The 14,881-nt window shown below is 38.3% G+C and overlaps 1 protein-coding gene across 1 annotated transcript in view; it reads left to right on the top strand.

The window, feature by feature from the left end:
- NLK (nemo like kinase) overlaps positions 1-14,881 on the top strand; it is a 114,374-nt gene that overhangs the window by 55,190 nt on the left and 44,303 nt on the right. The window contains exons 2-3 of the mRNA XM_075059542.1: positions 10,742-10,871; positions 13,631-13,686. Coding sequence (XP_074915643.1) covers positions 10,742-10,871; positions 13,631-13,686 — 186 coding nt within the window. The remainder of the gene's footprint in view (positions 1-10,741; positions 10,872-13,630; positions 13,687-14,881) is intronic.

Genomic DNA, 14,881 nt, shown 5'->3' with positions numbered 1-14,881 from the left:
GAAGTTTCATCTATGGTTTTGTATAAAAATCAGGTATACACTGTGTCATTTAACACATTATATAAATGAGAGACTAATGTCATTAAAGCACTTAATACTTTAAACTGTACACCGTAATTTTTTTTGTGTAAAAAGTAACTAGTCACTAACAGATCAGCTCTCTCTCATGAAGAGGATCATTTTCACTAAAGATAACGGACACTGCCTTCAGAGCTGTTCATTATCTTTACAGCCTGAGATTCATTAGTTAATACAGATGGGATAACCAGTGTGTCTCAGCACCAGAAGACTCAGCACAGCAAGCCTTTCAGCAACAAAGAAAATAAAAGCATTCCTGTGTAACAGGCTTCAGCACTTATCTCTGTTCTCTGGTACTGTTTGTGCTGAACCAAAGCAGCTGCTCCTCCAAGTTAAGAGAGAACAAACTCAACATGGTGTGAAATTACTGCACTACCATTCACATTCATTAGAGTTATATTGTTACCAGCTACAAGCATGACTGGTCTTTGCATGAATAATAAAATGAAATGCTACTTTGTGAGTTTTACCTTAGAACACTGGCAAGCCACAACACTAACCTTGAAACCATATACAGTAGACCCTCAGCGTGACCGATGCCTCGGGAGTGGAAATTGTTCGTAACTCTGAAATGTTTGTAATTCTGAACAAAAACTTATGGTGGTGGTTCAAAAATTTACAACTAAACATTGACTTTATACAGCTTTGAAACGTTACTGTGCAGAAGAAAAATACTGTTTTTAACCCTGTTAATGTAAATGAAACAAGCAAAGAAACAGTTTCTTGCCTTGTCAAATCTTTTTTTAAACTTTCCCTTTATTTTTTTAATAGTTCATGTTTAGCATAGTACTGTAGTGTCTTTGCATTTTTTTGTCTCTTCTGCTGCCTGATTGCGTAGTTCTGGTTCCCAGTGAGGTGTTTGGTTGACCAGTCAGTTCATAACTCTGGTGTTCGTAACTCTGAGGTTCTACTGTATAGTATCACCACATCTGAGTTAATTTTACAGCAACTATCCTGTCCAATGTTGGAAGAGGGTTCATAGCTATGAGACTTGAAAAATGCAGGTTTGAAGCATGCAGAAGAAAACACGGTAAATACATGTGGTTATTAAAAAGAGAAATTTCTTGGTATGTGTTCCTATAATTGTTTCTGCTGCCAAAATATGCAGCTCCAATAGACTTCAGATGGAACCTTTTCATAGGGAAGCAAATCTCACACAAATCCATGACGCTAAAAAGGTTCTTTTCCTCTTGTTCAGTTAGAAATGACCTAATGAGACACCAGAGACTCCTAGCTCTTATTTATTCCTCCTCTAGCAGAGAGACGTTTAATTTCAGACACAACTTTTCCGTCTGTCTCCAGTTTGAGTATTTTGCTAGTGTTGCAGTTATGAGATTGCAAGAGACTTTTAGGAATGGCTGCAAATGCTCCATGTGCCTAGTTTTTCCAAGATGGCGTTTAGCTTTGTGCAGTCCAATCACCACTAACCTGAAAGCCAAAGGAAACTCTTTCTCCAGGAGGTGAGTTAATAAAGCAACATCTGGAGAGTGACAAGACATTTGTTAGCTTTCTGTTTAATTTTACAGTCCAGAGGGGCTCACTCCACTGGTCTTGTGAATAAAATCTTTCGTATTTTACCAGGCTCTAAACCAATCGCAAAGCCACATTATTCTTTTTTGTTCAAACTCTTCATAGAAGTAACTTTTTTTAAAATTTTGGGTATCTGCCTCGCTTAGACAAGGCCAAACACGTAGTGCAATTCACTTTATGAAATTTCACAATCTTAAAACGTTCTAAGGTGTCTAAATTGATTCTGGCATGGTGCATAAATTATAGACTGACTTTTTTTTACATTACCTGTTAACATAGAAGTGGAGGATCTTTCTACCATGAATTCTGTGCCTGTTTATTTCAATTGTGGTAGCACTCAAAAGCCCCAATCAAATTCAAAACCTGATTGTTCTAGGTGCTGTACATTCAAGAAGACATGGTCCTCTCTACAGAGTCTACAACCTAAAAAAAAAATGGTGGAGAAGAGATGAGTACATAACGCATGTTGTCTGCAAGCAGTCGCTTGGTAATCAGTGTACTCTTTCTACTCTCTGTATACCAGTGATATCCAACTTGTTTTTACGCTCAAGATAACTTTTTGAATCTAAGGGCAACCTAGGATCTGCCCCACCCTTCCCTAAAGCCCCACCCCGCTCCATTCCCCTCCTCCCCTGTTGCGTGCTCTCACTCACTTTCACAGGCTGGGGCAGGAGGTCCAGGCTCTGGGCCTGGGCTGAGGGCTTCACGGTGTGGGAGGGGGCTCTGAGCTAAGCCTGGGGCAGGGGGTTGGGATGCAGGAGGGAGTGAGGGGTGCAAGCTCTAGGAGAGAGTTTGGGTGCAGGAGGGGGCTCTGGGCTGGGGCAGAGTGTTGGGGTGCAGGAGGAGGTACAGGGTGCAGGCTCCAGGAGGCAGGTCAGAGCTGGGTGTTGGGAAATTAGCCTAATTACATTTGCTTTTGGGCACCTGATCTCATGTATATTGACATGATTTTTATACTAATTAGTTCTTTTAGAAGTATGGTGCATCTTAATCCCATTTTCAAAGAATCAGATTAATGAAAAAGATTCATGAACAAACATGGCATTTCTAAGCATGTCTGTAGGTATTCCATCCTGTCTTCCCTGTAAAAAATACAGTGGCCAAGGAATAACAACAATATTAGAATTATATATTGTAGCAAATACTTTATTTTAAAGAGAGACAGTTTATAAAGTAATAACATTAACAGAGACAAGGTTGAGAATTGAGTGGATAGAGGTTATGAAATTTGTTTTGTTACAAGTACTTTCAGGTGATACAGCAGCCCCCAGGTCATCCTACCAATTTTTGTTTTACAATCACACATTCCTATTTTAAAAACATTTCTTTGCCATGTTGTTGGGACAAACAGCTGTGAAACTGCAGTTGTTTCCTTCAGTGAAATCTGACTACAGACAAATCATCTTTAGATTGCATCCTTGTTTTATGACACCCGTCCGTGTCTTCCCTCCACTCCTCAGGATGGAAAAAAGTGACCCAAGGCAATTTTGTCTGTAGCCTATTTACAGATTAATCCCATTCTGATTACAGTACTAATTCAGTGCAGATCATATGACTGGCAACTGTAGAAACACGTGTTTTCGAGTGAACTTACATGCTGTCTTGATGTAGATCAGTGATTATTGCTGCTGTTCCAGTTGCTCTGTAAGAACCCTTTGAAACAACTTCAAGAAAGACCAATATTTTCTTTAGTTTATCAAAGTATTTGTATGGACAGATAATGAAGCTGAATTTTGTTTGCCTTTATTCACTATAATTTAAGGCTGATTATATTCATTTCTCATTAGATCCTTCTGGTAAAATTACTAAACTAGGACATATACTGTAATCATTCCATTCCCTCAATCAAAGAAGTTTGCAGACTGTTGCAGTATTTTGGGACCTTAGTTGAACCAGATTCACATGATATTATAAATGATTTTTGTCCAGTAGTTAGCCCTCCTAAGATTGGCTATTTGGTTTTCCTAGAAATAAAATACAATATGGTGAAATATTGGGATGTTTTCATTTCATACTGAATAACTTCTACAATCAGAGTAATAGTTTACTGTACTATAGTAGAAATGCCTGCTGTTAAAAAGAAAAGTATATTTATTAGAAGCAGAAATTGGCCTTTTGGTTGAATATTCAGCTATTAGGAATCTTGTATTCTGAGTGTCTTAGTGAGATTACTCAACATGTGCTAAAATAAATGAGCAGCCTGTTATCTTCAGTAGAAGCTGAAGTCCACTTTTTTCGCTTATGGAATTGTTTGTGCTAAAAACCCATTATGTAGTACATGGCAGTGACATTTGGATGAAGGTAGGGATTTAAACCACTAGCATGCATGCATTTCATGTAATTGCTTTAATTATTATAAACATAGAATAAAAACCAACTGGATTTGGATACTAATCCTGGCACAGTATTCCACTTAAACCTTTCCCTATTTTATTAAACAATGGTTCAGCCTCCAGAGATGATACAACCTACCACTGTACACAGATTAGCAAATAAATAAGCCTTCCAAACACTCACTACTTGAGCTGTTCTGTCGTCATTTTCATCATAAGAGGAAGAACGAAGATCCTCTGTGAAATGTGGCATTTTGCTCATGGAGGGAGAGCATGAGTTACCTTCATTTATTTTTCTGAATCTGTGCCTGAGCATCTGTCTGTAGAGTTTTTCTTATGTTATTACTTTAGGTAACTGCCTCCTCTCCCCACCTCACTAAAGTATTTTTGAAGAACATTTTCAGGTATGGTAGGTAGAAATGTACAAGGTAGATGAATATGAATTGAAAATGTATAAGTGGTACCTAAATGAGTAATTTTTCTGTAAGTAGTCATTTTAACTGTATTTTCAAATAGTGCAAGAATCTAATTTGTAAACGTCTCAGATTTTGCCCATGGTAGTATTGTGTACTATCAAATTAAAAAAAAAAAAATTCTCAAATTTCAGTTGGTAGCTGATTCTACTTAATGCAGCTCATTGTGCCACTGTGAAAGTGGATTGGGTATATATATGAGAGAGAAAGAGAGCAGTCTCAATTTAAGGTTTTTGGGGTTTTTAGTCAAACGGGGCTGCTTCCTTCAAAATAACTTGATATTTAAAGTGTAAGTTAAGATGCAGCTTGGTTCAATTGGATAATTTATTTAGAAACTTAACTACGCTTACTGTATGTGCACTTCTGTCTTTTCATTTTCTACCCTTTTTTTCCCCTGAAATGTGTTGATGTCCCCATGAAATGTGAAGCTAAGCTGGTAACTGTATGTTTATCCATATGTACAACATGTGCCACAGGAGCTTGTATGCCATATTAGAATCAATAGGTGAATAGGTCCTTGTTCTGCAGTAGGTTGAGAAAAGCAGAATACTGATTCTGTCAGGATGTACAGTTACTTATATATGTGTCATCCACAGACATTGAAACTCACGCATTTAAAATACTTTGAGACCTTAATGCTTAGATTACCGAAATTAATTCCAAGTTCAGACCTAGCATAGCTATTTAGTGAGCTGCTCATTGTGGATATCTTGGATGTTGTGAGATTTGTAATTATGCATTTACTTGAAAATAATGAAATTAATTTTATGTCTAAAAATCATCAGGTATTCAACAATTTAAATATTAGTTACTGAATGAAGTCTTTTGATATGTGGAAGGTGCTCAGATGCAACAGAGACACTTGCATGTTGCTGTGATGGAGGCCACATAATATCTAGGCTATGCAAGCCATTCTTCCAGTTTTACGACAGATGGGCCTCTTTTTGGGTGGTTTGTCTTCTGTCTAGTGCTGCCATTTTGAAGAGTGTGCAGCTTCGTCCGCACTGGCATGACCTTACATACACAGCGTGTGCAAGGTCGCACCGGCCAGAGCTGTCTCATGCGACTTCTGGAAGTGATGGAATGTCCAGTATTCTGGGACTCTGTGAGTGGCCACCCTAAGCTAGACAGCAACTAGATCCTGCTGTTGGACTCCTGCACCTGTGTGAAGTGCTGTTGGTGTTCAGTGGGACTCTGTCAGCAGACACAGAGTTCCACCTGCATGCATCTCACTGTGGGATTGGTCATAAAGACCTAGTCCTGCATCAGGCTACGGTAGCATGCTCTCCAGGACCTGGACAAAGCCCTGTTCACTTCAGTGGGACTGTGCATAAGTGTGGTGATTGGCACAAGGATCAGGACTCTAAAGAACAATTCTGGCTGTTCAGTCATGTAGCATTTAAAACCCATAGGTTATTACATCTTTACTCTGTGGGTTAGAGTATATATATTTTTGCTCATACTACATATTACAATGCTTAAAATAGGGATAGCAAAATTTATTAGAGACTCCATGGTGGAATAGAAAATTGTTACAGGAGATGGTTCTTTTTTTGAAAAATGTTTGAGACTAAAACAACTTGTATCCTCTTAATGTTCGGTTTCTACAATTCATATAAATTATTCCAAATTAATGATGGATATGGGAAGTCTTTTCCTTGGTGTAATATTAAAGCTATAGGGCCAAATTGTGAACCCCTTAGTCACTTTTAGTTCCCTGTTTTGAAAATAGTTTAATTGAAGTCAGTGGGAATGTGTGGAGTAAGGAAACGTAAGGTGTTGTAATCTCTGCAGTAATGAACACTGGTTTGTGCAGACAGTGGACTTTCTTTGGCCAGGTCTACACTGCGACTTTAAATCGGTTTAATGGCCGATATACCGATTTAACGCTGTATCCGTTCACACGACGTCGTCATTAATATCGAGTTAAACGGCTCCTTAAATCGATTTCGGACCTCCTCCCAAACGAGAGGAGTAGCGCTAATTCGATAGTGATAACTTGGATTAGGGTTCGTGTGGACGGAAATCGACGTTATTGGCCTCCGGGCGGCATCCCAGAGTGCAGCACTGACCGCTCTGGACAGCAATCTGAACTCGGATGCAGCGGGCAGGTAAACAGGAAAAGCCCCGCGAACTTTTGAATTACATTTCCTGCTTGCCCAGCGTGGAGCTCTGATCAGCACGGCTGGTGATGCAGTCTGAAATCGAAAAAGAGCTCCAGCATAGACCGTACGGGAGATACTAGGTCTGATCGCTGTATGGGGAGACAAATCTGTTGTATCCAGCTCCGTTACAGAACACGAAATGCCAAAGCGTTTGAATAAAAAACTCCAGGATACCAGTGCTGCGTGACAAGCGTAACGGGAAGCCGAGACTCAAATGGACACTCATGAAGGGAGGAGGGGTACTGAGGACTCCAGCTATCCCACAGTCCACAGCAGTCTCTGAAATTATTTTGCACTCTTGTGAGCTCCAATGTCTGTAGGTTCAACACAGTGTCTGGCGTGGTTCAGGAACAGCTCCTCAGTTTATTTCCCCCCCACCACCACGGGTGAAAAAAAGGGAAAGATGCTGTGCTATGGCGTTTGCTCAATGCACTCGCGAAAAAGGCGCCAAAGGGTTATCTGCTGCCTTCACAAAGGGAGGGGTGAGGCTGTACCCAGCACCACCGGGGCAATGTTTTTCTGCCCATCAGGCACTGTGCTCTCACCCGGAAGTGGGAACTATGGATAGCTGAGGAACAGCTACCACAGTGCACTGCTCCTGAAATCGATGGTTAGCTTGGACCATGGCATGGCAACAATCGATTTCGGGATCCCACTGTGGACGCGCTAAACCGATTTTATTAGATCTGTTTTGTAATATCGATTTAAGCTAATTCGAAATAATCGTGCAGTGTAGACGTACCCTTTGACTCACTCTGTCTAAATGCGATATCATCCCTCCTTTTTTGCCAGTTTGTCCTCAGGAAAGCGTTTTATCAGCTATTGATTGCCTGGTTGTAAGCAAATTTTATCCACTTAAAAACATACTCTTTCTGTACTTCATATATAGACACACACCAAAAAAAAGTTTTTTGTTTTGTTTTTTGTTTGTTTGTTTTTTCTCCCCTGTGTCTGTTCTGAAGTGAGACCTGTGGGTTTGGTGTGTTGAGGGGGAAAAGGACAGAAAATGCAGAATGCAAATATTGCTTTGCAGTCGTCTGTTTTGGGCTTCTATCCACAAAGCATCTTGAATCTAGTTTCTCTAACAGAAACCAATGGCACTGTCAATGGATACTTCTAAAGCCGACAGTTTTCTCTAGAAGACAGGACTCTTGAATAATGTATGAGCATAAAGTTAAATCCTTCTCAGGTAAAAGCCTAGTCAAATTTAACTGCCTTGGGACTTTCTCCTGCCCGTTGTATTCTTCTTAAAGGATGCTAAGGGCATTTTAGCTGAACTCTGAACCAGTGGAAACTGGTTCAAAGGGACACTGCAGCCCTTCCCACCCCAATGTCATTGGACTCTAACATAAATTTTGTCAGACCTGATGCTTGGAGATGTAACAGGTGGGTCCCTCCCACTCTCCCCCGATGCCATAATGCACTTTCTCTTGGGAGACAAGAAGAAGTCAGTCTAAAGTTTGCTCTTTGATAAATAGTGCAAGCCAGTGACTTTCCCATCCTCACTCAGTCTCTTTGCGAGTGAATTGTTCTTTTTCCTGTTCACTACTCCTATCCTTCCCATCTGTCTTCTGCTTCCGCCTCTTTCTGACGTCTTGCCTTTCACTTCATGTTCCGTCTTCACCTCCTCAGTCTCATTTATTTTGATACTAGAAACTTAAACCAGGAGAATACTACTTTCTGTTTTACTATAAGAAAATTATTTCATGATCAAAACAGTTCATAAGGCAATATTTCTTAATTAGTATAACATTAATTTTGTCCACATAGTCTAATATTGCCATGAGTAAACTCACAATGACATGTTATTGTGTCGTTTTCTTTTCTTTTCTTTTCTTTTCTTTTCTTTTCTTTTTTTTTGGTGTGTGTGTGTGTGTGTTGGTGATATGAGGAAATCTCTCAAAGTGACAGCATCATAATGACTTCAGGGAAAAAAGGTCTTGTCAAACAAACATGATATTGTTTTCCAATGAGATTTCTAGTTTGGTTGATGAAAGTAACTGGTGTCATAATCTACTTGAACTTCTATAAGGAATTTGATTTAATGCCTCCCACTATTATGATTAAAAATTATTATGATACAAAATCAGTGTAGCACATATTAAACTAATTTAAAAACTGACTAACAATTAAGTTTCTCAAATCGTAATGGGAATAGTCATCAAATGACTATATAGTGAGGGTTCTACAGGATCTGTTTTTGTCCTAATATTATTCAATGTCTTTATCAGTGATTTGGAAGAAAATATAAAATCATTGCTGATAAAGTGTGCATATGACAACCTGCTTGGAGGAGTGGTAAATGACAGGTTGATTATACAAAGTGATCTGGATTGCTTGGTAAGCTAGGCTCATTAAAAGAATGTGCCTTTTTACTATAGCTAAATGCAAAGTGTTACATCTAGGAGCAAATAGTGTAGATCCCTTTTACCAGATAGGGTAATGTGTCCTGTAAAGGAGTGACTCTGGAAAGGATTTGGGTGTTATGGTGGATAGCTGATTGTGAACTCCTGGTGCAATGCTGTTTATCTGGTCTATGTCCAATTTTGATGTGAACACTTCAGAAAGGATTTGGAAAAATTACAGGGGCTTCAGAATGGAGCTAGAAGAATGATTTGAGGTCTGAAAACCTGCCTTATAATGACAGATAATAAGACTCTTGATTAATATATTTAGCTTATCAAAGAGGAGGTTAAGAGAAATTCAGACTGGAAATAGGGCACAAATGTTTAACAGTGAGAGTACTTAACTGTTGGATTGAAGAATTGTCCATCACTTTAATACCTTAAATAAGGGTCGAATGTCTTTCTAAAAGATATGTTGTGGCTCAGCCAGAAGTTATGGGACTGATGGAGGAATTAATGGGTACAATTCTTTGGCCTATGTTAAGCAAGTGGTCAAAATGTTGGTCCAGTGCTTAATTTTTAACAAAAGAGGTGCAGAGGCTTAAGCAATTTTTTTTACATAACTATGCTGAAAGCCCAAAGGTGCCGAGTCTATGAACTGACAAGCCCTGGCACAAATTAAGCACTGTATTGGTGCCTTCTTGCTTTAAAATCTTGTGACTGTGGAGCTGAGGCATCAGAGTCCCATTTCTCTGACTTGAAAGTTCTCAGAGCTCTCTATTTTCAGAGGCCAGTAACTTTAGAATAAAATACTTAACACTTCCAGGGCTCCTTGTAACTTCTGTATATACATCCTCATACCCTTATGAGAAAGTAAACATCATACTCACATTACGGATCAGGAAACTCAGACACCAGTTGGAGTGATTTCTCCAAAGTGGTGTACTTAGAGTTAGAAACAAAATATAAATACTCGTCCTGAAAATTTGCAGTGAAAACTCTTTTTTCTTTCTTAGAATCCAGAAATCTAACATGCAACCACCCAATACAGGGGGAGAGAGACAGACAGACAGACATACATAGCAGGTGCTGCCTAAAGCAGAGAGGCGCAGCTCAACACACCTTGATGACTGGCTCTTTTGCAGGCTAATTGCTGAGGAACCAGATCACATGTTTCTTTCAGAGCCCCCTAGTCCACAAGTGGGACCAGGAATCCCCTTAGAATTTAAAATGATCATTTGTAATTTTAACACGGTTTTCAAAACACCACACAAAGATGCTTGGTCGCAGATCCAAGATCAGAACAGAGTTCCCAAGTCTGACTGACAGTGTGGTTTAGTGGATTTATCTTTGTTGTATTCACCTCTATTATACCGCTATTCAGTAGTTAACTCTGCTCTGCTCTTTTGTATAGCTGAAAAATGTTCTTATATTAATAGACTGTTTAGTGGGAGGCTGAAGGAAATGTTTGTGGTCTGACATGAGTTATGGTTCCAGTTATTGATCTCTAACTTCAAATAGTAGTGTATGTTAGGGATAAATTCACTACTGCATGACGTGCTCAGCCACTTCAGTAACCAGGAGGAGTTTAATATGTGTAAATATATAATCTAACCAAAGAATGATTGGAATTTACTTAATAAAGGACAGTAAATTTACGCTGTGTTGCCCTTGCTTACATGATTCCCCCCCCCCAATAAGTGTCTTGAACCACCTTCCTGTTGAAAAGTATTGTAACCTTTAAACATTTTTTTTTTTCTGTTCTAGAAAAGTTTACTTAAACTAGTTTTTAACCTTTCTGGTTTTGTATTCTCTAGGTCAGTAACAGATCCACGAGATGGAAAGAGAGTTGCACTCAAAAAGATGCCCAATGTCTTCCAAAATCTGGTCTCTTGCAAAAGGGTCTTCCGGGAATTGAAGATGTTGTGTTTTTTTAAGCATGACAATGTGAGTAAAGTTTGAGTTCTTAGTATACTAATAGAAGTTTTAAGAAAAGATTTAAAATCTGGATTCTTTAAATCAACTTTAAAAATCTTATTTGCTTTAGGATTCTCTAAAAATCCAGAGGTTGCAGACAGTGAAAGGATTAAATTCTTGGCCTATAGGTGCTTGCACCCACTTATTCATCCTGATCTGAACTGACTGACATAGTGGAATCTGTCTAAATGTCCTTTATTTCCCTACCTTGTCTTGTCTTCTCCCTCCTCTTCATATCCAGTTTATCTGTGGGTTTCAGATTCTAAAAATGATTTTCTTGTATGTGGTTAAATGCTGAATTCACATCAGTGCTGGCAGTACTGAATTGTTGGTGTACTTTTATTCTTGCATCTTAATAAATGGAAGTGAGGGGAAAGCAAAGCAGATTCGTGGAAACTTTAGACTTTTTTTTTCCTAGGCATAAGAAGGTTTTTGAGGTATACATGAATCTGTTTGGCCAGCAATCCCTACTCTCCTCTTTTATCTGATTTAAATGAGTCTTATTTTTTCAGTCCTCTTCCAACCCAATTTGGTCATGGATACCACTAAAGTACAACCCATTAACCTGTGATGATGATCTGATCAGCAGAAAAAGAATTCTACCCATAAACTCACTCTGTGATTATTTCACCAGTCCAGATTCTGCTCAGAAATCTGTGATAAATTGTAGAGAAGCATAAACTGAGGAATCAGTTGGAGAAATGGCTGAAAAGTTGTTTTTGTGGGGAATGGAGGAGTTCTTCCTACGTTAAGTAACAGGAATGTGGACCCAGAGGTGGTGTCTCTCCTAATTCAAAGAGTTGACCGATTTGTATACTGTTGGTAGCAGTTCAGGTTTTACTTGCAGTTTCTGTTCTGGCAGATAAGTCTATTGTACTGTAAGTAGAACTTGATAATTCTGCATTGATTTCTTCGCTTAGAGACTCTCTTTATAAAGACAGCCCTTAATTAGAGCAAAGAGCCAATCTAAGACTGAGGAGATTGAGGAAAAACCACAAACTGGACTCTAGAAATAAGCCAGATGGTAACTAACTAAAACACTGTAACAAAGCTGCAGCTTCCAGGGGTGGCCTACAAATCGTTACTCAAATTTCTACAAAACAGTGCTCCACGGTAGAATACGTACTGTGTAACAGACTTCTACACTATGTCTGTACACTGATTCATAGCCATTGGGTGCCCCCCGCCCCTTCCTGATGATTGCATACTTTTCCAAAATTCCCATAGGATGCATGGACCCTTGGTGGAAATAAAGCTCATGACAGTAGGGGAGATTTTTTTTTTTTTTTTTTTTTTTTTTTACTCTTTATAAAAATGCCGTGACACCTGAGTCTAAGAAAATCTTTGTTTAGTTTCTTTACTAAAGATTTCCTTCAGGTAATACATTAAATCATTTCTGTGCAGCAGCTTCATTACAGGTTAACTTTTGCTATGAAGTAAGAAGTAATAAACTGCTTTGGCAGGTGATCTGAAGCGGAGTCTGATAACAGAAGCAGTTTGTGCGAATGCACTTAAATGCCATAGATTATATTCCCCACACCAAAGTAGTTTTCTAGTCCTGGGAGGATTTAAATTCTGTGCAATTGCTTTCTCAAACGTGTCACTGTAGGGACACAACTTACGTGACTGTCAGGGCTGTTGGTTCAAAAAATGAATAACTTTAATGTCTGTTGTAAATGCCTTTATAGAAATAGGAATATGTTGGGATGTTAAAAAGATAAATTGCAAGACAAAATCAGTCCCCTTTTTGTTTGTATACTTAGTATATTTTGCATTTAAAAATGACTTCAAACTTCTTTCAGAGGTTTTGTGGTCATATTTTTACATTTGTGATACTAGGGCCAAGATATTTTAAACTTGTGCTTTTAAGCTAGTATACAGGCACCTGCAATATTGCTTTATTTTTCAAAAAGCACTGCACAGCTAGCACCTTGCATTAACTTAGAGCTGCTGGGCGCTTAGTACTTTTGAAAATCAGACCACTTACTCAAGTGTCTAATTGTGGATTCAGGAGCTTGAGTTTAGGCATCCATTTTGGAAATCTTGCTCTCTGAACATCTTGTCCTAACTCTCCTTATTTTGCTTATTTTGTTGGGAGAAACAAAGACATGGGCTAAATTCTATGCTTACCTGCATGCTGTGCAATCTTCCTGAAGTCAGTGGGGCTGGCTTTGTCATGCAAGGGCAAAATTTTTCCTTGTATCCTGTGTGTTGACAGAATACAGCCTATGTGACAGTGTTGCCATACAATATAACATGCAGTGATGTCAACTTTACAAATTCTTGGAAACCAGCTACTCTTTCACCTTTTAAAGAGATGTTCTCCAAATGTGAAGACCAGCCTAATCTTAGTTTGTGGGGCAGAATAAGGCTAAGTCCTAGTAGAAAAATGAATCAGTTTACAGACAGAGATGTTGGTAGGAAGGATACAGAAAATCTACTTAGATGTTTGAAATTAATAAATAAGAAGTAAATTATGCCAGCTGTAAAGTAGGACTTAGTCATCGGCCAGGCCACAGTTAAACAGTCAAATCTTAATTCACCAGCCAGTTAAAAATTAGGTTCTGTTTGACAAATCTATTAAGAGGACATCTCAAATATTTCAAACAGGAGGCAAACAAAGTGTTAAAAATATAGCCTGACCTTGCCTTTGTAGTAAGTATTTACTTTTGTTTGACTAAAATTTCTATTTTCTCTCTGGTAAAATTGTCTTGCCTGTTGTTCCATAGGTGCTCTCCGCCCTTGACATACTCCAGCCTCCACACATTGACTACTTTGAAGAAATGTATCCTAAATATAAAATAATTTTAATTGAGGTAGGTGTGATTGACTTTAGATTACAAATTGCAAGTGTTTGATTTAGTCTGTGATCTCTATATAGGAAATTCGAAAGAACGTGGGACCAATTTTCATAGCCTTTATGTGAATAGTTTTGTTAACATCAATGGGACTGCTCATGCAAGAGCAGTTTGTTCATGCTATCATTAGAAATGAACAGGTTCAGGATTGATCACGAAGCTTTGACTTCATGAGTACCAACAGGCAAGTGGGGTATAGTGCTGCTTACCAGCAGGCACCACTTGTAGTTACGATTCTCCCAAACACTGTCTTGAAAATTACTTCCAAGAATTATTTCTTTGTTGGTCTGTGTTTATTAAGTAACGCTCTACAACAATTCCTAAAAATGCCCATCTTCTCATACTCACACATGAGTGGTGACACATACCAGGATATGGAATTTCTAGGGATATTCTTATGCAATTAGTGATATGTGGCATCTAATATTCAGGCCTCATATTGAAGTAGAAAACAGATGGCACATGGAATTATACATTGTTTACCATAGCATTTACACAAAAGAGCCCATGTGCTGTTGTGGATAATTTTTTGAGAAACCATGATAGATGGCCCAACATTAAGATATTTCTCAGAACAGTGGAAGAGTGTTGATTCATTCCAAAAAACTATATTTGACAATGATGGAAAAAATATGTATTGTGTATTATTATTTATGTTCAGTTGGCCGGTTTTGTTTTTTGAGAGGGATGAGGTTAAAAAGTGTACTGGGACCATATTTAGTGATTATCTGTGACCTGTTAGTTGAACGTTCTTATATATTATAGAGAAATATAAATAATTAGGCAATATTATGGCTAGAGCTCACTCGCTTTAATAGAAATATAATTCTAGAATATTTTTTGCCTTTTGTATAGCGCCCACCACCACCACAATATATAAGTAGTGAGTTGTACAAAAAGTACATAGGAATATTATTATGATTCTGGTTTCAGCGTCAAGGGATGTGATTAAAATAAGAATCATATTTTATTCCTCTTAGCAAGACTTTACCACCTATAGATCTAGAGATCCCAATAAAAATGTTATGCCTACTCTGATCTCACTAATGTATTCCTATTTTAGAGCTAATTTACACATTTAATACACAAAATGTTAATTTATTGGAAATGTTTTGGAAAGTT

This window comes from Chelonoidis abingdonii, chromosome 20, assembly GCF_003597395.2.
Source record: "Chelonoidis abingdonii isolate Lonesome George chromosome 20, CheloAbing_2.0, whole genome shotgun sequence".
Classification (NCBI taxonomy): domain Eukaryota; kingdom Metazoa; phylum Chordata; order Testudines; family Testudinidae; genus Chelonoidis; species Chelonoidis abingdonii.
The sequence above is the reverse complement of the archived record's forward strand: the minus strand, read 5'-3'. Positions and strand labels throughout refer to the sequence as shown.